At 40.9% G+C, this 25,548-nt stretch overlaps 1 protein-coding gene across 1 annotated transcript in view; it reads left to right on the top strand.

Annotated features, from left to right (window-relative positions):
* The first annotated feature begins 987 nt into the window (after window positions 1–987).
* The window catches only part of PPTC7 (protein phosphatase targeting COQ7), a 28,928-nt gene continuing 4,367 nt past the window's right edge, over window positions 988–25,548 (top strand). Inside the window, exons 1-5 of the mRNA XM_084648979.1 lie at window positions 988–1,355; window positions 15,330–15,509; window positions 18,660–18,858; window positions 21,655–21,778; window positions 24,523–24,652. Coding sequence (XP_084505105.1) covers window positions 1,154–1,355; window positions 15,330–15,509; window positions 18,660–18,858; window positions 21,655–21,778; window positions 24,523–24,652 — 835 coding nt within the window. The 5' untranslated portion in view covers window positions 988–1,153. The remainder of the gene's footprint in view (window positions 1,356–15,329; window positions 15,510–18,659; window positions 18,859–21,654; window positions 21,779–24,522; window positions 24,653–25,548) is intronic.

The raw sequence follows: 25,548 nt of genomic DNA, 5'->3' as shown, positions 1-25,548 counted from the left end.
AACTTGATGTTAATTTGAATGTTTGTCCTGCATAGTTCTGATTGATTACCGTTGAACTCGCTTGAATTTGAGTAATTTTACCAGGTGTCCCATAGTCAGCATAGGGTAGGGTGACCAGATAGCAAGTGTGAAAAATCGGGATGGGGTGGGGGGGTGGTGGTAATAGGAGCCAATATATATAAAAAAGCCCCAAATATTGGGACTGTCTCTATAAAATTGGGACATCCGGTCACCCTAGCATAGGGACATCTGGTCATCCTCTTCATGGGCCACATGTATGGAATTACAACCTGCAGCTGCCTTCAACTGGACTGGAGGGGGGATTCCAAGGTCTTGATCTGGGGGGACTACAAGTTCCAGCATGCCATGCTCCAGCCAGGCCAGAACAGCTACTGTTCATTGCCTAAGAGGCGCGCTTTGTAGCAGCATTGCACCCCGGGAATTGTAGTCCTAAGCCTGTTGCATACTGGGAGTAGAAATCCCGTTTAGACATAGAGCTGCGGGGAGCGGCAGACATAGTTTTCCTTTTTATGCAAATGAGTTGAGACCAGTAGCGAATGAGGACCCTGCCGGGCGCCCGCCCTTTCTTGGGGGCCGTGGCGAGGTCCCGGATGCTGGGGGCGTGTCCCCAGCCGGCGAGGCGGGGCCTGTGCCGGGGGCGGGGCTGACCTCCCTCTCTCCCCGTCGTCGCGGTTGCCGTCCGGGCCTGACCCCTGAAGCGCGCGAGCTGAAGATGGCGACGCAGCGCAGCTGGGGGCGGAGGCGGCGCAGCGACCGCTGCCGGCTCTGACCGAGCCACCGACCCGCGCGCCGGCGGCTAGAGGCCTCTGAGGCGGAGCGAGCCGGCGGGGGGAGCCGGCCGGCCGGCCGGGGTGCGGCGGAGCCGGGGCGGGAGCCGGCTGTGAGGCAGGCGCTGAGGGGATCCCAGGGAAAGCCGGGGCTGAGGGGGGCGGCAGAGGCTCCGGGGTGCCCCGCAGGGGGACCCGGCTCCGAGGAGCGCAGGGGGCGGCGCGGGGGTCAGGGCGCCAGCGCCGAGCGGGAAGCCTGGCTTGGCCGAGGGCAGGGCCCGCGGGGGAAGCCGGGGCGGGCTGCTGCAGCTGAGGTGGCCTCGGCCCGCGGTTCCCCTCGTGCCGGCTGCCGGGCGGCCCGCGCCATGTTCTCGGTGCTGTCCTATGGCAGGCTGGTGGCCCGGGCGGTCCTGGGCGGGCTCTCGCAGACCGACTCCCGCGATTACAGCCTGGTGACCGCCAGCTGCGGCTTCGGCAAGGACTTCCGCAAGGGCATCCTCAAGAAAGGCATGTGCTACGGGGATGACGCCTGCTTCGTGGCCCGGCACCGGTCCGCCGATGTGCTCGGTAAGTGCCCAGGCTGCGCCCGGCCTCCCTCCCCACTGCCTGCAATGGGCCGCCTTTGGCACAGGCCATGTGGGGGCCGCCTGCACCGCAGGCACCAAAACAGGCCCCCCGTGAGTGTCCAAAGGAAAGGCCTTTGCCAAGCCATGGAGGGGCTGGTAGTCCCGGATTGCCCTTCCTATCCCAGACAAGGCCTTGGAGAAGTGGTGGGCTGACTGCTGGGTGGTTAGGCCCAGTCTTTGGTATGTTACCTGTAATTGCAAGGCCTAATGTGTGTGAAAAGCAGAAAGGCAACGGTTCATGCCGCTCTCTTTGCTGAAGTGGTTAAAACTGAACAGTGTTAATAACTTGAACAGAAAATGTCATTGAAACAGACCCTTCCTATTTTCAATGCACAGGATGCCCTTGTCAGTTGGAAGGCAAAGTGACATTGAGACTGGTTTCAAATGTCAGATTTCACTTTCAGCACCCAGTTTACCTTGGTTACACAGTACGGTTTAGATCTATACACAAGACTTTTCTGATTCAAATGTCATCACGAGCAGTGAATAAGTTTGGGTAATTGTTGTCTGTGTAAGTAGTAATATTGTGGAGGCGCGTGACCTTTCTCAGACATCGTTGAGGTTGAATTTTATTTAATTGTAATCAAAGCTCAGGGGTTGAGCTTCTCAGCAATTGAACCAGCTTTGCACCATAACTTTATAGTACTAAAAAGATCTCAGTGGAGTTTCAGCCTTTTTTGATTAGACCATAATAATGGGCCGGTGTTGGAATATGTCATGACTTTGTGATATTGGTAGTACTTCAGAATGTGGAGCTTCGGTGGTAACTTGATTACTTGAATATGACTGAGACATTATTTCAGAAAAAATATAACTTGGTGATAGGAAACAATGTTGCTGTTCACCTTTAAGGGAGCTGTGGATGATGCTGTGGCTCTCCAGGAGACATGGGAACCTGATCCGTGTGTTCAGTACTCTGCATCTTTTCCACTGGGTCTGAGTTTTTCCCCCTCACCCCATTAAAAGTAGCTGTCAGACAGCTGTACCTGTGACCCATGTTGTCTGTCTGTTTTTAAAAGTTCAGTACATGTCCAGTGCTGATGGATGACTGAATGTTCAGTGATTAGTCTCCTCAGAAATGAAGCACCTGGGGCACTTTTTTCCCAGATAGGTGGACTCTGTGCATGCGAGGGAGAGGGAAGGTGAAAGGAAGGAGGCACTTTCCACTTACAGTGGATCTACTCACTCTTCATTTTTTTTGTAGCATATTTGGTCATCCTATCATATTTGTGTGCTGCTCTTTTCCCAGCCCATCTTGCCTTCCTGCTGAACCCAGCAGAGAATTACAATACTGAGTTTGTCATTGCATTAATTTTCATGGCAACATGATGACAAACACAGGATTGTAACTTCGCTGCAGGGTCAGACAGAAAATCTAAATATATTAAATAGGAAAGTGAAACAGAAAATTACTGGCAGACTAATAGAATTTATAGAAGAAGCCATCTTGGCTTTTTATTGCTTTTCTAACATTAAAATGTACCAATAACTTCAAAATTACTTTATGCTCTGCAAACATTAGAACCCAATATAATTCTAGATGACATAAAAATTCATCCTTATGTCTCAATCCATATTGCTTAAAATCATGGAAATATAGGACTGGAAGGGACCTTGATAGATCTTATGCACTGAGGCATAACTAAATATTATCTAGACCATCCCTGGCAGGTGTTTGTCTAACCTGATCTTAAAAAGCTCCAATGACGGAGATTTCATGACCTCCCTAGACAATTTGTTCCAGAGCTTTACAGTTAGGGAGTTTTATTTTAAGCCCATTACTACTTGTCCTGTCCTCAGTGGTTAAGGAGAACAATTTATCACCCTTCTTTTTATAACAATATTTTATGTGCTTGAAGACTGTTATCAGGTCCCCTCTTGATCTTCTCTTCTCCAGACTAAACAAACCCAATTTTTTTCAATCTTTCCTTGTAGGTCATGTTTTCTAGACCTTTAATAATTTTTGTTGCTGTCCTCTGGACTTTCTCCAATTTGTCCACATCTTTCCTGAAGTGTAATACCCAGAATTAGACACAATACTCCAGTTGAGGCCTTATCAATGCTGAGTAGAATGGAAGAATTGCTTCTCGGGTCTTGTTTACAACACTCCTGCTAATACATCCCAGAATCTTTATCACTTTTTTTTTTTTTTTTTGCAGCAGTATTACATTAACACATATTTAGTTTGTAATCCACTATAATCTTCAGATCCTTTCCTTTCCTGTGGTGGTACTTCCTAGGTAGTCATTTCCCATTTTGTATTTGTGTAATCGATCGTACTTTTGTACAAAGTATAGTACTTTCCATTTGTCTGTATTGAATTTCATCCTATTCAGACCATTTCTCCAGTTTGTCAAGATCATTGTGAATTCCAATTCTGTCTTTCAAAGCACTTGCAGTCCCTTCCAGTTTGATATCATCTGCAAACTTGATACGTGTACTCTCTCTCTGCTAGTATCTAAATCATATATGAAGATATTGAATAGACCAGACCCAGGACAGATCTCTGCAGGACCCCACTTGATATGCCCTTCCAGCTTGACTATGAACCATTGATAACTCCTCTCCAGCTAGTTGTGCTCCACCTTATAGCAGGTTCATCTAATCTGTATTTTTCTAGTTTATGAGACAGTCATGTGAGACAGTATCAAAAGCTTTAAAATTGAGATATATCATATCTACTGCTTTGCCCCATCCACAAGGATCGTTACCCTGTCAAAGAAGGATGGTAGGTTGGTTTGACGGGATTTTTTCTTGACACATCCATGTTGACTGTCACTTATTAACTTATTTGCTTCAAAGTGCTTACAGATTTGATTGTTGTTTGTTTCATTATCTTTCTGGGTACTGAACTTAAGCTGACCGATAAACAATTCGCTGGGTTGTCCTTATTTCCCTTTTTATAGAGAGGCACAATATTTATCCTTTTTCAGTCGTCTGGTGTATCTCCTGTCTTCAATGAGTTCTCTGAGGTAATTGCTAATGGCTTAGAAATCTCTTCAGCTAGTTCCATAAGTATTCTAGGATGTATTATCAGGCCTGCTGACTTGAAGATGTATAACCTGTCCAAGGAATTCTTAACTTGTTGTTTTTCCTGTTTTAGTCTCAGATCCAATGCCATTGATGCTGGTGTTCACTATGTTAGTTGTCTGATCCTGTTGACTTTTTTTTTAGTGAAAACTAAAATAAAAAAGGCCTTTACTGCTTCAGCCATTGCTTCATGGATAGATATGGATTTTGTCTTATTTTAGCTACTGTAATCACCATCTCTGGCCTCCCTTCTTCCCCACCCCTCTATCTGTTCTCAGTATTGATGCTGAAATTCCCTTGTTCTTCTGACATCACTCCATCCTCAAATATCCCTTCCCTTTTTTTAGTGTAGTAAGCTGAAGCTCTTCACCCCTGCTTTCTGTGCCCTATGTAACTTGTATTGACCTACTCTCTTCCATCTGTGCTCCTCCCAACCCTGTCTCCTTTTTTGTCTTGGCCTCCCACCTCTTGTCCACTTGGCATCTTTTCTTTCCTTAAAATTCTCTTCTGTAAACTCTTTCTGTTTCTCCAGACCCTCTTGCATTTGAAGTGTTGCTTTTTTTTAATTTGGTCTCCTGTTTTGAAACTCTTTAGGGCTAGTTTCTCATTAATTTGTTTAATGAAGAGCCTTGTACATTTAGTATTATAGTAGAGTGGAATACTAGCAATTTTGTTGGTAAAACGTTGGTCGGTCAGGGGTTTGGGATAAAAAACACACCCCTAACTGACAAGTTCCACTGACAGAAGCACCAGTGCTTGTTGGGGGTGGTTTAATTGTGCCATTGGGAGCGCTCTTGCTTGTTGGCATAGAGTGGCTACACAGGAGACCTTACAGCAGCGCAGCTGTGCAGCTCTAAGGTCTGTAGTGTAGGCATGGCCTATATAAATATATTTGGACTGTTTGTAGTTGAAGGATAAATGTAAAATCTTTTTTCCATTTAGATTTGATTTTTCTTATTAGTCACTCAGTGACAAAAGTCTGCCAGATACTTTGGCAGAGTAGTTTTAAATAAACTTTAAGTTTATGAAGAGCAAGCCTGAGTGGGCTGAGTGTGGGTGTGGAACCACTCCCATTCAGTGGAAAATGTGCATCGGTACTTGGGATTTATTCTTTCTTGGGTCAAAAAAGAGTTGACTAACATCAAAGAGGCTACATGCTTTTTTCCTGTTTTTAATAGCTAAAAGTTCAGATAGTTGTTTGTTTTAGCATAGAACTGTTCAAATACAAAAATGCTGGTGACTCTGTTTCGTGTGTGCTGTGTAGTTCAAAGCTTGAAAAAATTAGTTACCTAGAAATCAGAGACTACTAAGTATATACCAATCTTTCATATCAAGATCCAGGACAAACCCCTAATGAAAAGTCATGTCACACTCATCTTGCAGCAGCTGGTAAAGGGTGTTCTTGAGGCTTTATCTTTCCTGTTAACCAAGAACTGATAGGTATCTGTTAACTTTGCAGCCATACTCTGTGACCCTGACTGGAAGGGAGAACAAATTCACCAATTTAGAGACTCCTCTTCACTGTTTTCTTCTTTGGGATTTTCTTGGAGAAAAGAAGCCAATTTCTATTACTATCCCTGACCTCTGTTTCTGGTACCTTCATGAGTATTTCCATTGCATGCTGCTGCTATCCATAGATCTCATGTGATCATTGCCAATTTCATGGCTGCCAATTTCATGCTGGCCCAGAGCAGGGCATTACTGTCCACTGTAAAATTCAAATTGGGCAACTATTTCCTCTGCTTAAAATCTAGGTCTTGGGAGAATGTAGTGTAATTGGTTAGAACTTTAGTGAATAGTACTGTCCTTGAAAATGAAGGTGGCAGCAGTCTGTCTAGTTACAAGGTAGTCCCCCTCTCCATTTTCTTTTTTACACTGTAACATACGTACTGTAAGTAGGTTAAAAAAACCCCACTTAGTGTAAGACCTTTTTCTGGGCAGGAAAAAGGCCCAAGAGAAAGCAAACTATGGATGATCTGCAAAAATTATCAAGATAATGTCAAAGCTGTTTTGGTCCATGAGAACGGGAATGTGTTCTGTATCTGATGCCTGAAGGGCATAGAAGGCAATGTTAAAAGGATTATTTTGTTTCTGAAGACATTATTCAGAGAAACTTTTCCTGGATCGCACCAATGGTGTGCCTAGTTCCGTACACTGAGTGTAATCCAGGGAGGTTAGTGGTTGTGTGGTGTGTTTTGTTTTTTAATAAATAAAAATTAATTCATGGGCCTATAACTTTTAGGTGTAACATTATTACTTAATATATGAATGAGCTAAACAAATATTGTCTTGTCGATAAAATACAGTTTCTTTGTAGGTATGTCAGGGAATATGGCTTCTAGCGGTCTGATGGATAATGGATATGTCAGCAGAACTCTTAAATACTGCTTGAATGTAGCCCTTTGGAAACATGATTCATACCTCTTCAGCAAAAAAAGCTTTTATTTGGTCTTTTTCTTAAACACAGTTTCTGTAATGGTGTTGAACATGATTTGTTGGCCTGTGCTTACAGTTAGATGCATGTTCGGCCACACCCACTGTTGACACTTTTCAGAGTAACAGCCGCGTTAGTCTGTATTCGCAAAAAGAAAAGGAGTACTTGTGGCACCTTAGCGACTAACCAATTTATTTGAGCATAAGCTTTCGTGAGCTACAGCTCACTTCATCGGATACATACTGTGGAAAGTTTCACAGTATGTATCCGATGAAGTGAGCTGTAGCTCACGAAAGCTTATGCTCAAATAAATTGGTTAGTTGCTAAAGTGCCACAAGTACTCCTTTTCTTTTTGTTGACACTTGTGAACAATATGTAACTTTCCTTGCATACCCAAGGCATGAGTGTGGCTGCCTGAAGGAAGAATACTGTTCTGTCAATTCTGTGCAAGGAAACAAGAAGCAAAACTGAACACAGTAGCCAAAGATTAAGCCTTGTCTATGCTGGCAAAACTTTGCAAAAATATCCCACTGTTTACACTAGTTCATCTGCACTTGTTAGCAATATTGGGAGCCTTAATGTAGACAGGTGACAGCATTTTAAATACCGGGTCAATTAGATCTGTTCTGTGCAGGGATAGATGACAATGCTTAAAATGACAGGTTTCAGAGTAACAGCCGTGTTAGTCTGTATTCGCAAAAAGAAAAGGAGTAGTTGTGGCACCTTAGAGACTAACCAATTTATTTGAGCATGAGCTTTTGTGAGCTACAGCTCACTTCATCGGATGCATACCGTGGAAACTGCAGCAGACTTTATACGCTACCAGCACTCCCAGCTACCTTCGAGACACCACTGACTTCCTGAGGAAACTTCAATCCATCGGTGATCTTCCTGATAACACCATCCTGGCCACTATGGATGTAGAAGCCCTCTACACCAACATTCCACACAAAGTGGACTACAAGCTGTCAAGAACACTATCCTCGATAATGTCACGGCTAACCTGGTGGCTGAACTTTGTGACTTTGTCCTTACTCATAACTATTTTACATTTGGGGACAATGTATACCTTCAGATCAGCGGCACTGCTATGGGTACCTGCATGGCCCCACAGTATGCCAACATTTTTATGGCTGATTTAGAACAAAGCTTCCTCAGCTCTCGTCCCCTAAAGCCCCTACTCTACTTGCGCTATATTGATGACATCTTCATCATCTGGACCCATGGAAAAGAAGCCCTTGAGGAATTCCACCATGATTTCAACAACTTCCGTCCCACCATCAGCCTCAGCCTGGTCCAGTCCACACAAGAGATCCACTTCCTGGACACTACAGTGCTAATAAACAATGGTCACATAAACACCACCCTATACCGGAAACCTACTGACCGCTATTCCTACCTACATGCCTCCAGCTTTCACCCTGACCACACCACACGATCCATAGTCTACAGCCAAGCTCTGCGATACAACCGCATTTGCTCCAACCCCTCAGACAGAGACAAACACCTACAAGATCTCTGTCAAGCTTTCTTACAACTACAATACCCACCTGCGGAAGTAAAGAAACAGATTGATAGAGCCAGAAGAGTTCCCAGAAGTTACCTACTACAGGACAGGCCTAACAAAGAAAATAACAGAACGCCACTAGCCATCACCTTCAGCCCCCAACTAAAACCCCTCCAACACATTATTAAGGATCTACAACCTATCCTAAAGGATGACCCAACACTCTCACAAATCTTGAGAGACGGGCCAGTCCCTTGCCTACAGACAGCCCACCAACCTGAAGCAAATACTCACCAACAACCACATACCACACAACAGAACCACTAACCCAGGAACCTATCCTTGCAACAAAGCCCGTTGCCAACTGTGCCCACATATTTATTCAGGGGACACCATCACAGGGCCTAATAACATCAGCCACACTATCAGAGGCTCGTTCACCTGCACATCCACCAATGTGATATATGCCATCATGTGCCAGCAATGCCCCTCTGCCATTTACATTGGTCAAACTGGACAGTCTCTACGTAAAAGAATAAATGGACACAAATCAGATGTCAAGAATTATAACATTCATAAACCAGTCGGAGAACACTTCAATCTCTCTGGTCACGCAATCACAGACATGAAGGTCGCTATCTTAAAACAAAAAAACTTCAGATCCAGACTCCAGCGAGAAACTGCTGAATTGGAATTCATTTGCAAATTGGATACTATTAATTTAGGCTTAAATAGAGACTGGGAGTGGCTAAGTCATTATGCAAGGTAGCCTATTTCCCCTTGTTTTTTCCTACCCCCCCCCCCCGATGTTCTGGTTAAACTTGGATTTAAACTTGGAGAGTGGTCAGTTTGGATGAGCTATTGCCAGCAGGAGAGTGAGTTTGTGTGTGTGTGTCCCTGGGAAAAAAAAAGGGGGGGGGGTGAGAGAGCCTGGATTTGTGCTGGACATGGACCACCTTTATTACCATGCACATTGTAGGGAGAGTGGTCACTTTGGATGAGCTATTACCAGCAGGAGAGTGAGTTTGTGTGTGTGGGGGGGTGAGAGAACCTGGATTTGTGCTGGAAATGGCCCACCTTGATTATCATGCACATTGTAGGGAGAGTGGTCACTTTGGATGGGCTATTACCATCAGGAGAGTGAGTTTGTGTGTGGGGGGGTGGAGGGTGAGAAAATCTGGATTTGTGCTGGAAATGGCCCAACTTGATGATCACTTTAGATAAGCTATTACCAGCAGGACAGTGGGGTGGGAGGAGGTATTGTTTCATGTTCTCTGTGTGTATATAAAGTCTGCTGCAGTTTCCACGGTATGCAGCCGATGAAGTGAGCTGTAGCTCACGAAAGCTCATGCTCAAATAAATTGGTTAGTCTCTAAGGTGCCACAAGTACTCCTTTTCGTAATGCTTAAAATGTCAGCAGCAGCTGGCAGTCCAGGTGCACAAGAACTCCCAATATTGCACAACACTGTGATGCTGAACTTGTGTTAGCTATGCTGGGAAGCTCTTGCAAAACTTCCCTAGTGTAGACAAGACTTCAGTGTGTTCTTGTAACTCTTAAATCTGTTGATAAGCAGTCCGCAAATGATAAGTTTGTGTTAAGCATTTAGAAAGTTCCACTCTTTCCTGTCCCACCCCCCAAAAATGGCCTCCTACTTGGCTATTACACTGATCTTCTTTCTGCTGTTGAAGTTACTAAAAATGTTGCTACAGAGTTTGAGAACTAGATCTGGCCTTGGGCGGAAAACTGACTTAATTGGGATAGGTTTCAGAGTAACAGCCGTGTTAGTCTGTATTCGCAAAAAGAAAAGGAGTACTTGTGGCACCTTAGAGACTAACCAATTTATTAGATTGGTTAGTCTCTAAGGTGCCACAAGTACTCCTTTTCTTTTTTTTAATTGGGATATAAATTCACCTCAGCTCCCCTGATATGCTTGTGATGCTCCCCAGGGGTGCTCCAGTTTGTGAGGCACCTTGCCACTACTTGCCCTTAGCATGAAGCAGTGTTGTCTATGCCTGATGTGGTTAAGCTCCCTGAAACCAGTAGCCTTTGGCCCTGCATGTACTGACTTCCAGGTCTCCCCACACCTCATCCTCTCTTTACAGTGAAGTGCTAGGTACACATGAACCCTTGAATCTTGGGAGGGCTCCCTGCAGTATCCACCTCTTGTGCCTGGACACTCACAATAATTACCAACTAAGCTTTCCCCAAAGAGAGAGTGTACCCACAGTTTGACTAACACAGCTGTGGATCAGGTCCTTTACAACAGCACAGAGAGAATGAGTAGAAACAACAATTGGTTACACATATAAAACAAAACATAAAATGCAATTGTAGATCTATGCTTATTAATGGTTACATTTCCTATTATATAAAATAGATTTTCTCCCAAGGATTCAGACTTCGACAAAGCTGCTGGTTTTCAGTCAAAACCGGGATTCAAGTTTTCGTGAATATCTCTATGCCCTACAAGCAGTTTTCTCAGTAAATGGATACCAGAATGGTGTTTTTGCTTCTTATTTCCCCAAACTCATTGTTTTGACCTCAGACTCAGGATGGCTCCCTGTTGTTTGTTCTCCAGTGTGCTGGCTCCAAGTTGTCTTTTGTATCCTTGGGTTGACTTGAAATGCAAATGTAGCTGCCATTGTGTTTGACTTACAAAGTTTAATTTACATAGGAACCTAGGCAAATGTGAATATACGTTCCTTTGCCTGGCAAAACCAGTTCTTCACTTCTAGGGAGTAACACACTGATATAAACTATAAGGACACATTTTCAGTGTATATAGACATACTTTTTAAAATCTGTACATTTTCGTAATATTAATGACCAGCACAATCTTGGTTTTTATTTGAGATCTCACAAGATTCTTTATAGATAAATACTATGACAGCAATATGTTGGGTGAGGTGAGTTTGTCGGGCTTGATAGCAGTTGCTGTTGTCATCAAGGGGGATTTGGGCTCACAGTGGTTTTTAAAGCATCTTATATATGTTGGCTGAGTGTGTGCAGGGGAGGAATGTGCACAACTAACCCATCCGTTGTTAGCTTTGCATGTTTGTTGTTTTCCCCTCCAGTTAATTTATAACTACTTCCACTGAAGTTCAAGGTATGCAGTATGCTGAAAATTTAATAACTTCAAGTGATATTAGCCACACTTTGATTCACTTGGGTTTGGCATTGCAGCCTTACTTGCTTTGTGCTTTGCTCTGAGACTTGTGAGGGTCCTTGATGTACTGGGTCATCAAGAAGTTGGATGAAGCCAGCTTCACAGTAACTGACAGGCACACAGTCTATAATTTGGCAGTAACTCTGGGAAGTGCTTGTCTAGCTTTTAGCAAGATAACTCCCATTTATGAATGCTGTAGGAGAAGCTGTAATCCAGGGAATCTTGCCCTTCGCATGTTTTTCTTTAAAATGTATTCAGCTGCTTTACCTGCTGACGTTATTCCCTTTTTCCATGATTTATGATCTCTTATACAGAAGCCCTGACTTAACCCTGACTAATGCTTTTGAACATAGAGTAATACATATGTCCAAGGAAATGTGCTTGTGTAGGTGTTCTGATTCTTACTGAATATCCTGAGAAAGTCAAAGATTTCATACAACTTAAATTTAGTAATTCTTCTGTCACTTAAGCAACATTTTAAACTTAAGCAATTACTGTGTTATTTGACAGGTTTCAGAGTAGCAGCCGTATTAGTCTGTATCTGCAAAAAGAACAGGAGTACTCCTGTTCTTTTTGTGTGTTATGGGTGTTCAGGGTTTGAGGACATTGCATGTTATGAAATATGATGGAAGTAGTAAGTAAACTGAAGTTAACAATGCTGTTAACTCAAGACAGTTGTTGGTTTAATTATCTTTTTATATTGATGTTCTGTGTCCAAGGTGAAAGGATGGATAGTATAAATCAGTACAGCACATTCTGATTCCTCAGCAGCAACATAACAAGTACCAGTAGTTTAGTTCTGATTTTTATTTGAATGAAATCTGAGGTGATGTGCTATTATACAGACAAGGCTTACTTGTAGGAGTATAGTGGTAGTATCTGAAGTTGTCTTAAATTCTCCCTTTTTACTGATCTTGGAATGTCAGTTTTCAGTCTGTTATTCAATGTATTGAAAAATATTCAAAATTTCTTTGCTTAACTTGAGCCTCATTGGCCTTTAAAGAAAAGAGATAAATTAAAGTAACTCTTTAATCTGAAGCTGATATGTCACATTCCTTTTATGTAAAATAACATACTTTACCCTGACAAGTTACATGTAACTTTTTTAATTTAAAAAACCAGCTGGTCTGCAGGACTGGATGGTTCAGGACTGGAAATTAAGAACCTTTTAGTGCAGGTCAGAAACAGCTCAGGTTGGTATTGTGCATTGCAAATGTTGGCTCTTTGACTTGCACTACATGAGCTGATGATCTGTCCACTTTGCAGAGAACTCAGATGTCCACTGACCAAAAAATTTGGTCCCCTTGCTAGCTGTTTTAGAAGAGAGAGGCAAACAACTAAATGAGATTTTTGGGGTGGGAGGAGAGTGAGTTATCCTCATTCCTAATAGTCTTTGTAGGGAAAAGTTGAGGCACACAGGTGGTCCCGTTTGGGAAGCTTGTATTATCAGGCTATACAGATGCTGGCTCTAACCTGCTGTTGGATTATGTAGTTCATGTCAAGGTCAACTCTAAATCTTCCACTTTGATTTCAAATGGCATCCTATGTGAAGAGCATTTTTAGATGAACAAATTGCATTTTACTGTTTAAATATTCACTCAACTAGAGGTTAATTCTATCCTTTCCAAAATAAATCCTTTACTTAAGCATGCTCTGAAAGAGTAACTCATCATGATTAACTTCATTTTTTTTCACAAAGTACCATATAATACAGAATATTCCTTTAAATTATGACTTGTATGTTGAAGATCAGACAGATCCTTCACCAAATTAAATAATGGAAATATTTTCAAATAGGATTATTTTTCTTATTGGGTATCTGCAATCTATCTTAATATGTCCTGTAGACAATATTTGAATGCAGTAGTGTTAACATTAAGAACAGACAGTGAAAGACTGTAAAAATATTTTAGCCAAACAGACAGCGCTTTAGCATTAGCTGTTAACAAACCACCATGCCGCTATAATTTAAAAGCTTTAAAATTACTGTGTGGTCAGGTGAGCCAGTCATATCTTACATACTATTGCAGCTCAACTTTCTTTTGCAGTAGTTATAGAATTTAAACTTCCTTTTTGATTGTAATTTATCTTAAACTTTTACTGCCCTGTCACTAATGAACCACACACTTAAAACAACGCTTGAAATATTTTTCTCAGCACTTAGAGTGGCTGGTAGCCTTGGATAGTAACTTGAAGGAGTAAATCAGTTGTGTTGTATTGGTTGTAACATTGTCAGTCGGCATTTTAGTTATTGCATTTTAAAAAGTCTCTCTTGTTCTACCTGTCCCTTCTGTGCTTCACTTTTTTCCTTCTCTCCCTCACCCCTGTATCCCCTCGTTTCTTTACCATGAATGCCTTATCTGCTCCCTTAGATTTTTCTCTCACTTCCCTTGCAAAATAAACAAACAACCCCTCCCTACCCTACTTTTGGTCAGTATCTCCCCCACTGCCACCATCCATGCACCCCTTATGCCTTAGAAATTGTAAATTTACCGTGCACCTAATGGCCAAAGGACTAAACCTACCAGTCAAAGATAATACAGAAAAGGGAAGAAGTGTGGCAGTGTTGGGGAATGCACAGCCCTGCAGATTTTGGAGAAAGTTAGGATGGTGGGGTCTTTACTAGAGCACTCATTGGACCCAGTTCAGAGGTTCATCTCTTGTAGCCTCTGGCTAATAGGTGCCTTGACTTTTCCTCCCCCTACTTCCTGTCTCTACTATGAGAGAGAAAAGGAACATTCTCTCTCCTCACCTTCCCATCCCAGAGACTCCAGACTGCTGCTAGTAGTGAGGGACTCTGCTAATTCACCAATCGCCAGCCTCCTGCTCCACTGTGCTTAGCTTTAGCACTTGCCACTGCTGCAGCTCAAAGCTTGGGAAAGCTTTAGCAGAGTGAAACTGACTGAATTCACGTTAGATTCAACGCTGTTCTTAGTAGTTACAGTGAGCCCTAGTGAGTTTTAACTCTCTTGCTTGGTTGAAGGTGTAAGCATTACAACAGAGGCTCTGGAGTGCTCTTTCTGCTGATGTAGAACAAAATTTTTTATTGATTTTAATAGTTCACATTTGGAAGCCTTTCTTCAAACACTTTTTTTTTTAAAATGGAAGTTTACTTTCTGCAAAAATTGCCACTCACAGGAAAGGGACCACCACACTGTGAATGAGCGGTAAAAGAACACCTATCTAGAGATGTTGGATGGGGAGGGAGTTTCTCTGCATTATCTTCATTTCTGTTCTATTTAAAATCTTCTTTATGCTTTTTCTTCCCCAACACTTCTATCCCTCTCTTTGTGTGGGCTAAAGAAAGTGTAATTTGTATCCCTGAAAAGGTACTTAACCATCCAAGAAATCTGTCTTATCGAAAAGTCAGTCTCTTCATAGATCATCATTCTAAGTAGCTTTTTTTTTTAGCTTTAGACTTTTAATCTGTTTTACTAGCTGTCAGATGTGTCTGGACCTTTACCCCACAGCTAACATTAGAAGTTCACTTAAATATGTGTACTTTCCATAGTGTGTAGTTTCTTTAAAATCAAAAATTCCCTTCCAGGTCTCTAACTATGTTCTGTTAGAATATCTCTGTGCTGTTCTCATGTCATAGTAAAATTGTAAATAACTATTTGGGAAAAAATGTTTAATACAGAAATATGGTTAGCAAACTGTGGTGTCTGTTTTAGCTATTGGACCCTCTCTCTCTCTCCATGCTGAAATGAATATCAAATGGTTTGAAACTTGTTTTATTAACAGTAAGGTATTTTTTTCTTCTTCTTTGCTTTTTAGGGGTAGCAGATGGTGTAGGTGGCTGGAGAGACTATGGGGTTGACCCTTCTCAGTTCTCAGGGACTCTAATGCGAACATGCGAACGTTTAGTAAAAGAAGGACGGTTCGTACCAAGCAATCCTGTTGGAATTCTTACCACAAGTTATTGTGAGCTGCTGCAGAACAAAGTACCTTTGCTTGGTAAGTGCAGCAAATATTCTACAAATATTGTTCATATGGTGCATGTCCTCTAGAAACAGGTTTGTAGATTCAAAATTGTTTTAATGTTTAAACTTTGTACACCAGCACGACAAACCAGGGCCATCTTTTTAATTTGAAAAGGGAAACCTGAAATGAAATTGCAGGTCTGTAACCCAGTAGGTCTTCTGAGCATCTTGCAGAATGGATACAAAATAAGTTCCTACTACAATCAGCTACTAGCTATATATTCAACAAAATCATTCTTAATTTGAAACCTTTTCGGAGTTTGTAGTTTTGTGACTAACCTCCGCCTGAACCCATATTTTTCTGAAGATAGTAACAGGGTACTTTGGTTACTGGGTCTCCTTGCCTTACTGCTACTTTTGAGCTTTCTGTGCACTGTGGGTTTTAGACTTCACTGAATGTTGTTTAAAGGGACTGTACTCTAAATGGCTTGTGCTGCACAGTCACTGATATTCTATTGTACGTCCGTGTCTTTGTGGGAAGAGATATGAAGCACAGCTAAAGAAATATGCTACTAATAATGGTTTGTTAAATGTTGTGCACCAAGTATGCCTTTGGATATGTGCATGTAACTCCCTTGGAAAGCAGTGGGAATTATGAGTGGACACGAATGCAGAATTTGGCTCTGAATAGGCAACCTTAAAAACTGAACACTAAGGGGACACTTACAAGCTTTCAGACTAAGAGCAAGTTACCCTGCCTGACTCGCATGCTTCTCACCTGACCTTAAACTTCTTTGCCAAAAGAGCTCTGTGTAAACTATATTTAGCTAAAGTTTGCTGAGCTCAGGAACACAGATGTTCACTTTTTATTATATATGTAAAAAATGGGTACAAACCCCAGAAATGACCTTGTGTCACTTTAGAATAGCACTGTTTAGTAGCTCCTTCAGTGGGTTTAAGTGTTTAACTATACTGGTGCTATTTGTACAAAACAGTCAAAGTAAAGAAGTGATCGACAAGGTGGACCCCTGGTAATGAGTTCTAGCAGCCGTTTCATAGAGGGAGGCAACTTCGTGCTGCTTGACCTTTCAAAATCACAAGAGCAGCATATGTTGTCACAAGATCTGCATTCCACACATGGATTTCTAGTTACAGTACCTGTTAAGTTAGAATATGAAAGTAATGAACCTTAGTCTTTTCCTGCTCTTTCTTCCCTTCAAAGCACTGTAAAGATTCACTTGTGGTGGGAGTTATTCTCCATGTTTTTATTCTTTAACTTCTTCCCCCCCCCCCACCTCGATCTTTTTATGTCGTATCTTGCAGTAGTTCCTCTGCTTAAGAACACCGAAGTATGAACTATCTTTCCTTGCTTGTGGCCTGGTGCTTGTTTCCTCAGTGCAGAATCCTGCAAATACTTGGACATGAAATAATGAGGGGGAGGGAGGAAAACTGAAGTTACTCTAGGCACAATATTTGTGTTGCAGTGCTATTTTGTCCATTCTATTTTGGACTCCATTAGTTTCTTAATTCTGGAGTCTTAACAGTTTACTTTTTGTAATTGTAAAGTGACTTTTTGGACTTGAAGGCTGATCTTGTTGTCTTTTAAGAGTTTTAATACCAATACAAATAAGAGTTAAGACTTCATTGCTCTTCAATTGCAACAAAGACCTCTGTCAAAGGTAGAAGAGTTAATGGCCAGTGTGCTAAATAAAAGGTCTGAGTCTAGCTCATTGTAAACACCATGGTCTATCAGAAATGCAGCTGTGCTTTGAAACATCTGCTAGTGGAAAATTCAGATTTTTCTCTAATATATGGTATCAGAACGTCTACTGAAGATGGGTTCTAATAGTGTGTGAGAACTCTTTAGATTCAGTTGTACTTCAATTCACACTCTTTAGGAAAGACTTGTTTTTCTTTTTCTAGTTAGAATTACCACCCTCTCTATGGAAGTCAGTGTATTTCGTTCTCTCTGAAGGACCTGGACAGTGTTGGCCCTTTTCCAATATAATATTTGCTGTGGTTTATCTACTGTTGCCATCAGCAGCCAGTCCCAGATTCTACATTGGAATGAAGGAAAACTCTACAATGCCCTCAGCATGAGTGCAATATTTCTGAAATTATCAGGGATGTTTCAATTCCTCCCCTCCTTAGTTTACATTTTAATGCATCTAGAATGGTAAATACAAAAGTGTTTCACAAAAGGAAATTTAGTAGGAAGTTAGTGTACCAAAAACAAGATGATAAATTTTCTTTAAGACCACCCCCCCAGAGATAAATACCAAAGACAATTGCAAAACCATCAGTTACAAAACAAGTGATAATGTTTGAATGAACTTCTGATAGTCCTAGTTTAAAAACTTGGCATATGCTGTGGTAAATGTTACAGAAACTTTCCCAGTTGTCAGGATGTTGATCAGCCAGCTATAAAATGTCTAAGCAGCTAACGGTGCCTTGTGGCACTTATTTAAATATTGAAGCTAATTTCTTGAGCTTTAAAGCAATGCACTTATTTCTGACTGAATTATATTAAGATACCATACATTCCTCTTAAAATCTAGACCTCCTTGGGAGCCAGTCTTACCAAGATCTTTGTCTTAAAAGAAAAAAGGAGCGTGTTCATTGTTCTGCCACCAATAATGGAACAATATCTACTGACCACTTCCATTAACCTATTTACTCTATACACAACGTTTGTAGTTGTGAATGAAAGCATGTGGACGACACCTAGCATAGTGTAAGCGCTACAGAATCCTGCTACTAATAGCTTCGCTCTAATCATAGTTTCATTATTTAGTGTACTTTCTGTAAAACAAGCCTCCTATAGGAGACTGCTGACATAGCAACACCTAAATATTGTGTAATAGGAAATATGTATTGGAATGTAGCAGCACAATGTAATGAGACAAATCAAAGCAAAATTAAGTAAATGTATTACAAATAAATCTGTAGCTGGGGTTGGAAATGATTGCAGAAATCTCAGTGTGGTTTGTTCTTTGTTCCTACTCTAATACATATTCACTTTGTTTTGTATTAACGGATATTTACTTCTGATTTTTTTTGTCAACAATAAGTGAACAGCTGGCCTAAGAAGAAAATCTGTTGAACAGATAGAGCCTATAATGTATATGCTGCTACTTCTAGTTTATCTCCCATTGAGCAAAATACTATTATTTTTTTTTCCTAGGAAGCAGTACAGCTTGCATAGTAGTTTTGGACAGAACAAGTCATCGTTTACATACGGCAAATTTAGGAGATTCTGGATTTTTGGTAGTCAGAGGAGGAGAAGTAGTACATCGGTCTGATGAGCAGCAGCATTACTTCAACACTCCATTCCAGCTGTCAATAGCTCCACCAGAAGCAGAGGGAGTCGTCTTAAGTGATAGGTGAGGTGGGGAATTAATCAGAAACATGGATCAAGAACTTGAGTTTTTCTCCCAAGGTTTCACGGTTCTCGTCTTTGTACTGAAACTTTGCACTTAGGCCTTTTAATAATGCTCCCATTTGAAAGGTGAATCTCCTTCCCCACTTGCTTGTCTTCAAGGTAGTGTAAGCATTTCTCAGGTTTAAATTTATCAAATTTTATAGGCTGTTGCTATGGTCTAATCTCTGCTCAGGGTAGCAATGATCTGCTTACATGCAAGTGATTACTTTCCCTAAAGTTAGGTGCACACTGAATGTAAAGCGTTTCTGATATCCTCAAAGGGACATGTGTATTATGGAACTGTTCTGATGGAAAATATAAATATACCTGTTTCTGTACATTGTACACCATAAATGTGTCTACTTTATGTCTAGTTCCTAGAAATGACTTCACCTGTCATTTGCTGCAATATCTGGACACGACAGGCAAATTCACGTTGTTGTAACCATGATAAAAATCCATTGCTTCTGCAATTTAAGTTGAACTCCTAACATTATTGCACTAGCAAATAGCTTTTGGCTGCCGCCTCTTTATTTGGCTGTATTTGTAAGAGCCTCAAATGCAAGTTAATAATGGCCTCCTATGATTCAATATTTGATGTCTTTTCGCTTTTAAAAAAAATATTCTGAACCAAGTAAAACTGAAGTTTTTTTAGCCCATCTAAGGTCAGGGAAGATAGCATAAAATATTTTATGCCGTAGTAAGGTGTTTTTTTAACTAAAATATGAGGATTACATAAGTTCCATAAAGTAAAGTACATATTATGCCATTATCTGGAAGAATACTGAAGCATGGAAAAGTAACTGCCAGGCATCTGGCTGCGACATATCTTCAGTGCAAATAAAGCTTGACACAGAGGTATAACACACAGTGCAAAGCTGGCCTAATGTATAACACTCACCCCCCACCCCCCATTTGACTTAAGTCAAATATAGTGTGTTCAGGTTGTTGCAGGTTTTCCTTCCCAACCCCCATGCATCATTTGAGACTGATTGGGAATACACTAATTTACATAGCCAGGCAGTGAGGTAGTGAATACTTGAGGAACAGGGCAGGGAAGCATGTGACTGCAGCTTGCATTTCAGTACAGTTAAGTTTCCAGCAGCACATTGTGTTCAATCAAAATGAGCGAAACTCCGTTTTGGCAGAACACCGAGCTCAGAGATGGGAATGTTACAGAAGTGCACCCGGTCCAATAGAAACTAGTCATTTCAAAGCAGAGGACATGATTTCAAAGCAATCTGTATTTCAATGCTGGCTAATCATTTTTCTAAACTTAATGAAACTTCACTAGTGAAATCTAAAACACAAAATGCAAGACATACCTTCTTGTCTAATGTCTGTCTGTCCTTGGGCTATTTTTGTAACAGAGTAAAGGAAATGCTTTTTCTTGACTGATTTGGTAAATATTTTATTTAAACACTGTACAAGTTACATTTCTTAAATCAAAGATTATAGACTCATTAAAGTGCTCTTTTTTAAACCCTGAATATAGAAAGTGATAGAGCTGTGTCCAGGGAATGCAGTATGAATCTGAAGTTCTTGTTCTGAGGTTGTAGACTCCAAATTGGGCAAGGTTTGGGCTTCATAATTTTTAATACCAAAATAGTTCTTTTGAGGATGTTTGGAAATAGTTCCAACTAGTGATTGTTCTTTGTGTATGGCTTTAATTATAGAAAAGTATACAAAGAGTGAAGGGAGGAGAGCTGTCATAGGAGTTTGAAATCCATGCACTTTAAAAGTCCCCTTTATTGCACAATAACTGTAAATCATTCTAATAGTTGAGTGAAATCTAGGTATCGTCAAAAGTACAGTCCATTATATGAAAAGACATAAGTAGCACAAAGGTAGTTATCAAGAATAACGTTCTTGGAAATTAGAAAAACAAAGACTGAGTCATCCTGGAATAAGGAAAGTGTGAGATGAATCAGCTTTTAAGATGCCCACACTTCCACTCTGACTTGTGGTTATATCAAGTCACCTGGTCTCTTGGACTCTTGACATTAATTGCAAAGACAATTAAAAGTCAGAGTAAATATCAGTATTTTTCTTCTGTTGACTAAACTTAATGTTAAACTGGTTCTATCCAGGGGAGAGTCAAGTGACCTAAAACTCGTAGTTTCAGAAAGGCTAGCATTTCAAACTAAAGTTCAAATCACAACCCTGCATCCTTCTATGGTGTGCTATGCATTTTTTTTTAATCCAAAAATCTCCCAGAAAGCTCTGGTCTATTCCAAAATAAATACTTTCTCCTCTTGTGTATTATGCACCAGTGGACCATCTGGGTACTGCCCACTGTTGGTGGTGATGTACCTAAGTAATCTGAAATACTTTGGGATCCTTCATGATAAAAGGTGTATCCAGTAAGCAGGCTAGACATTTCAATCCTAAATTAGCCTTTCGGTTACAGCCTTGTTCTGCATATTTAAGTGGGAGTGAGAAGGAAACCTTGAACTACAGTATCACCTAATGGTTACAATGGAGATATACTTGCAAAATATATTAGACTGAAGAATAGTCCAAATCAGGCATTTTAAGTGCAATTCTCTGGTGTAGTGTTTTCAGATGCCCTCTATTTGTGATCATACTTCTGTTATACTGGCTTTCATGACAAAGTACACTGCTGTATTTTTCCAGAGAACAGATTTCGTAATACCAGTGAATTGCAAAACCTATTGATGCTGTAATTGAACAGGATTTGGTACCATTAGCATACGCTAATGTCCATTTCTTTGATATGGTGGTATTCTCTTCACAGCCCGGATGCTGCTGACAGTACTACTTTTGATGTTCAGCTAGGAGATATTATTCTGACAGCAACAGATGGACTTTTTGACAACATGCCTGACTATATGATTCTTCAGGAACTGAAAAAGCTGAAGGTAACTGAAAATGAAGTGTGTGCAGTTGAGTTATAGTATTGAAATTCATCTAGAATATGAATAATGGGCAAAAGTTGATACTTCCTCTTAAATGTTCCAAGAGCAGCTTTTTTACATAACTAATGAATCAGAACACCATTGCATTAAACAACTTTATCTGGGGTGACAGGATTATTGGACTTGAAAATACAATACAATTCAGCTGTAAAAGCTGAAAATGGAGTATAAGAACTAGTATAAACCTGGTTTCAAAGTAACAGCCGTGTTAGTCTGTATTCGCAAAAAGAAAAGGAGGACTTGTGGCACCTTAGAGACTAACCAATTTATTTGAGCATAAGCTTTCGTGAGCTACAGCTCACTTCATTGGATGCATACTGTGGAAAAACATCCGATGAAGTGAGCTGTAGCTCACAAAAGCTTATGCTCAAATAAATTGGTTAGTCTCTAAGGTGCCACAAGTCCTCCTTTTCTTTTAGTATAAACCTGTATAACATCCTTGAGGAAGCTACTTTGATACTGTAATCCTGCATATTAACTTTTCAGTGGCCTTTCATATTGTGGTTTCAAAAGAGGCTTGTCTGCTGATAGGATCTTATCCCTGAGATAAATTACTGAAAGTTGTTGGTAGACAGAAAGTAAGTGACTGCCTCTGTAGACAAAGTGAGTTGGAGATGCTCTAGGAATTGTCTAAATGCTTGCTTGAAATTTTGCTCTTTTGTGGGTAATGGGAGAAATTCTCATTATTTTCCACAAGAAATCTCTCATCTTTCATCCTTTTTTCCAAACAGCATTCAAATCTGAAAGGCCCCATTTCAGTCTAAAGCTATGGCTAGGTTAGGTATTATGTTTTTTTTTTTTGTTTTTTTTTTTTTTTTAAAGGTGTAGTAGATAGGGTTCAACACCTTGAAAAATGTGTTGGAGGGGAGCCTAGGGTTGACCATTATCTAACTCTTTTAAAACAACATGTTCTTAGGCCTGGTCTACACTGGGGAGGGGGATCGATCTAAGTTATGCAACTTCAGCTGAAGTCGACGTACTTAGATCTGCTTACCGCGGTGTCTTCACTAGGGTAAGTTGATGGCTGACACTCTCCCATCGACTCCACCTGTGCCTCTTGCCTTGATGGAGTACTGGAGTCGACGGGAGAGCACTCGCTGGTCGATCCAGCGGATAATGTAGACAAGCCCTTAGTCTAGAATGGTTACAATGGGTATACATGGTTTCAGAGTAACAGCCGTGTTAGTCTGTATTCGCAAAAAGAAAAGGAGGACTTGTGGCACCTTAGAGACTAACCAATTTATTTGAGCATAAGCTTTCGTGAGCTACAGCTCACTTCATCGGATGCATACAGGGGAAACATGAGCTCCACCTATTGGCACATTTGGGAAAGACCGCAAATAGAAATCTGAGTTACGAAAAGAAAAGGAGGACTTGTGGCACCTTAGAGACTAACCAATTTATTTAAGCATAAGCTTTCGTGAGCTACAGCTCACTTCATAGCTCACGAAGGCTTATGCTCAAATAAATTGGTTAGTCTCTAAGGTGCCACAAGTCCTCCTTTTCTCTTTGCGAATACAGACTAACACGGCTGCTACTCTGAAACCTGAGTTATGAAAGTTGAGCCAAGAATTGTCAAATCCTGTTCACTCCCCAAACTGTTAGGGAAATTCAGATATGCTCGTAAAAGCATGTATAAATTACAGAGACAATAAAAATGATTACATGTGAAAATAGCTGTTTGTCACCTGTCTTGCTCAACATGGAAAGGAATCCTTTCCTGAGTAAAGCAGCAGGCACTGAAAATGTAAAGATGATTGGAACTCTTGGAGGAAATGCATTATACAGAAAGCTTGTATTCTCATTGGATTTTATCACTGAATTTGAAAAAACAAGCTTTCCCCTATAACTATCTAGGTTTATTGGCTTCCTCCATTAAAAAGTGAAGTTTTTTTTTTTTTGGTGGGTGGTAAACTTACATTGTTAGGTGCAAGCTGTCTGTGCTGGGTATCCAAACTTCTTGTATCCCACAAAAAGGTAGGTTTTATAAATTTTCATTCTGATTTGATCCATCACCCAGTGTAGGGCATTTAAAGCAGTTGGCAAAATGTATATTTTTAAGCATTTTTATGCTGCATGGTAATATAAAGCCTTTGTTCCACACTTACCCTTATTACTAAAACTAGCTTTATTTTTCCATTCCTTGGTCTAGGATGGTGCTTTGGTGCTGTGATTGAGCACTCTGCATTTTCTGGAAGCAATATTTTTTGAGTGAACACTTCTTTGGTTTAGCATTCCCTTTGCAAAGATTAGGTGTCGGGCTATACACCGGAAAGGAGCTGGATGAATGAGGGGATGCTCTGAGTAGTCAAAATAAGCAAAGGGGAAAGCCTAGTTTCTCAACAAAGATTCCCCTTTGACACTTAAAATACAGGGAAGTGTAGACTTCTGCTTTCTCCCTTCCTAAGATAAGTGGTTTGTGCATGAGTTTTATGAAATGATTATAGTGGCAGATAGAGGCTGAGATTTAATTTCCTACACAAACGTTCTTAAAGTACACTGATTTTAATTCAAGATATAATTGAGATTCCCTTGAAATAGGAAATGCCTACTGTCTAACTTGTAACAGGTGTTTATATTCACATCATGTTAATTGAATCAATATTCCAATAATGTGTATGTGCCTGAATAAAATTACCTGTGGTGGGTTGCTTTTGTAAGAATAACTTGTTCTTCCATCAATTTAGAATTCTAATTATGAGAGTATACAACAGACAGCAAGAAGCATTGCTGAGCAAGCTCACGAACTGGCATATGACCCCACTTACATGTCGCCTTTTGCACAGTTTGCATGTGACAATGGATTGAATGTGAGAGGTAAGATTTCCTACTATTTGGTAACATAAGTCTAATGGTGTCACATGAAATTCATTTCTTGGATGCATGCCAGAGTTCCTGAATAGTAAGTGATCTTAGGTATGTTCTGGGAAAGAAGGATGCCCGTCATAATTGGGAGGCAGTGTGATCCCATGCATAGGACACTGGACTGGAAATCTTCAGACTTGTGTTCTATATTTGGCTGTACCACTGACCTGCTGTGTGGCCTTGGCCATAGCATGTCTCCCCTCTTTATTTTCCCTCCCATCCTCTGTCTGCTCTGATTAGATTGTAAACTCTTCTATAGGCATTACCAGAGTACATATAATAACTCTTGTTTTTATTTTAGTAGTTTGTTTGCAGAACGCTCCCCATTCATCTGACATTGTTCAGTCCCTTTGCCCTCTGTGATCCTTGTCTCCCATCCTCTGGAGAGGTCTCTATCTAGTACCCTTGCAGAGTCCTGAGGGTTCCATTTAATACTTCACTTTAAAGAAAGGAAAAAGTCTTCCTAATGTAGAGGGCAAGGCTCCCTTCAAGGCCCAGTGAAACCCGCTCCTGTTGCTGGGAGGCTGTTAGCCTGTGTGCCTTGCTCATCGTTTCCATCTGCCTTGTGGGTGTGAATTGCTGATCTTCTTAACTCCTGCCAGCCAGAGAATCTATTGCTAGCTGTGCAGAGCACACTCATTTGCTGCTTCCCTTCTGACTGGCTGCTGGTCCTTTGTATCCACAGGCTTAATGGGAGTTTGTATAACAAAAGACCACTTCACAGAGTAACTTCACCAGAACCTTACACAGCATTCTTACAGCACCACAACCCACGATCCTTTTTAATGGGTTTTGCAGTTGAAGAGTTTGGTAATATCTTGCATTAGCAAAATGGGACAGTAGTCCTC

This window comes from Lepidochelys olivacea (assembly GCF_965140295.1).
Source record: "Lepidochelys olivacea isolate rLepOli2 genome assembly, chromosome: 15".
NCBI lineage: Eukaryota > Metazoa > Chordata > Testudines > Cheloniidae > Lepidochelys > Lepidochelys olivacea.
The sequence above is the reverse complement of the archived record's forward strand: the minus strand, read 5'-3'. Positions and strand labels throughout refer to the sequence as shown.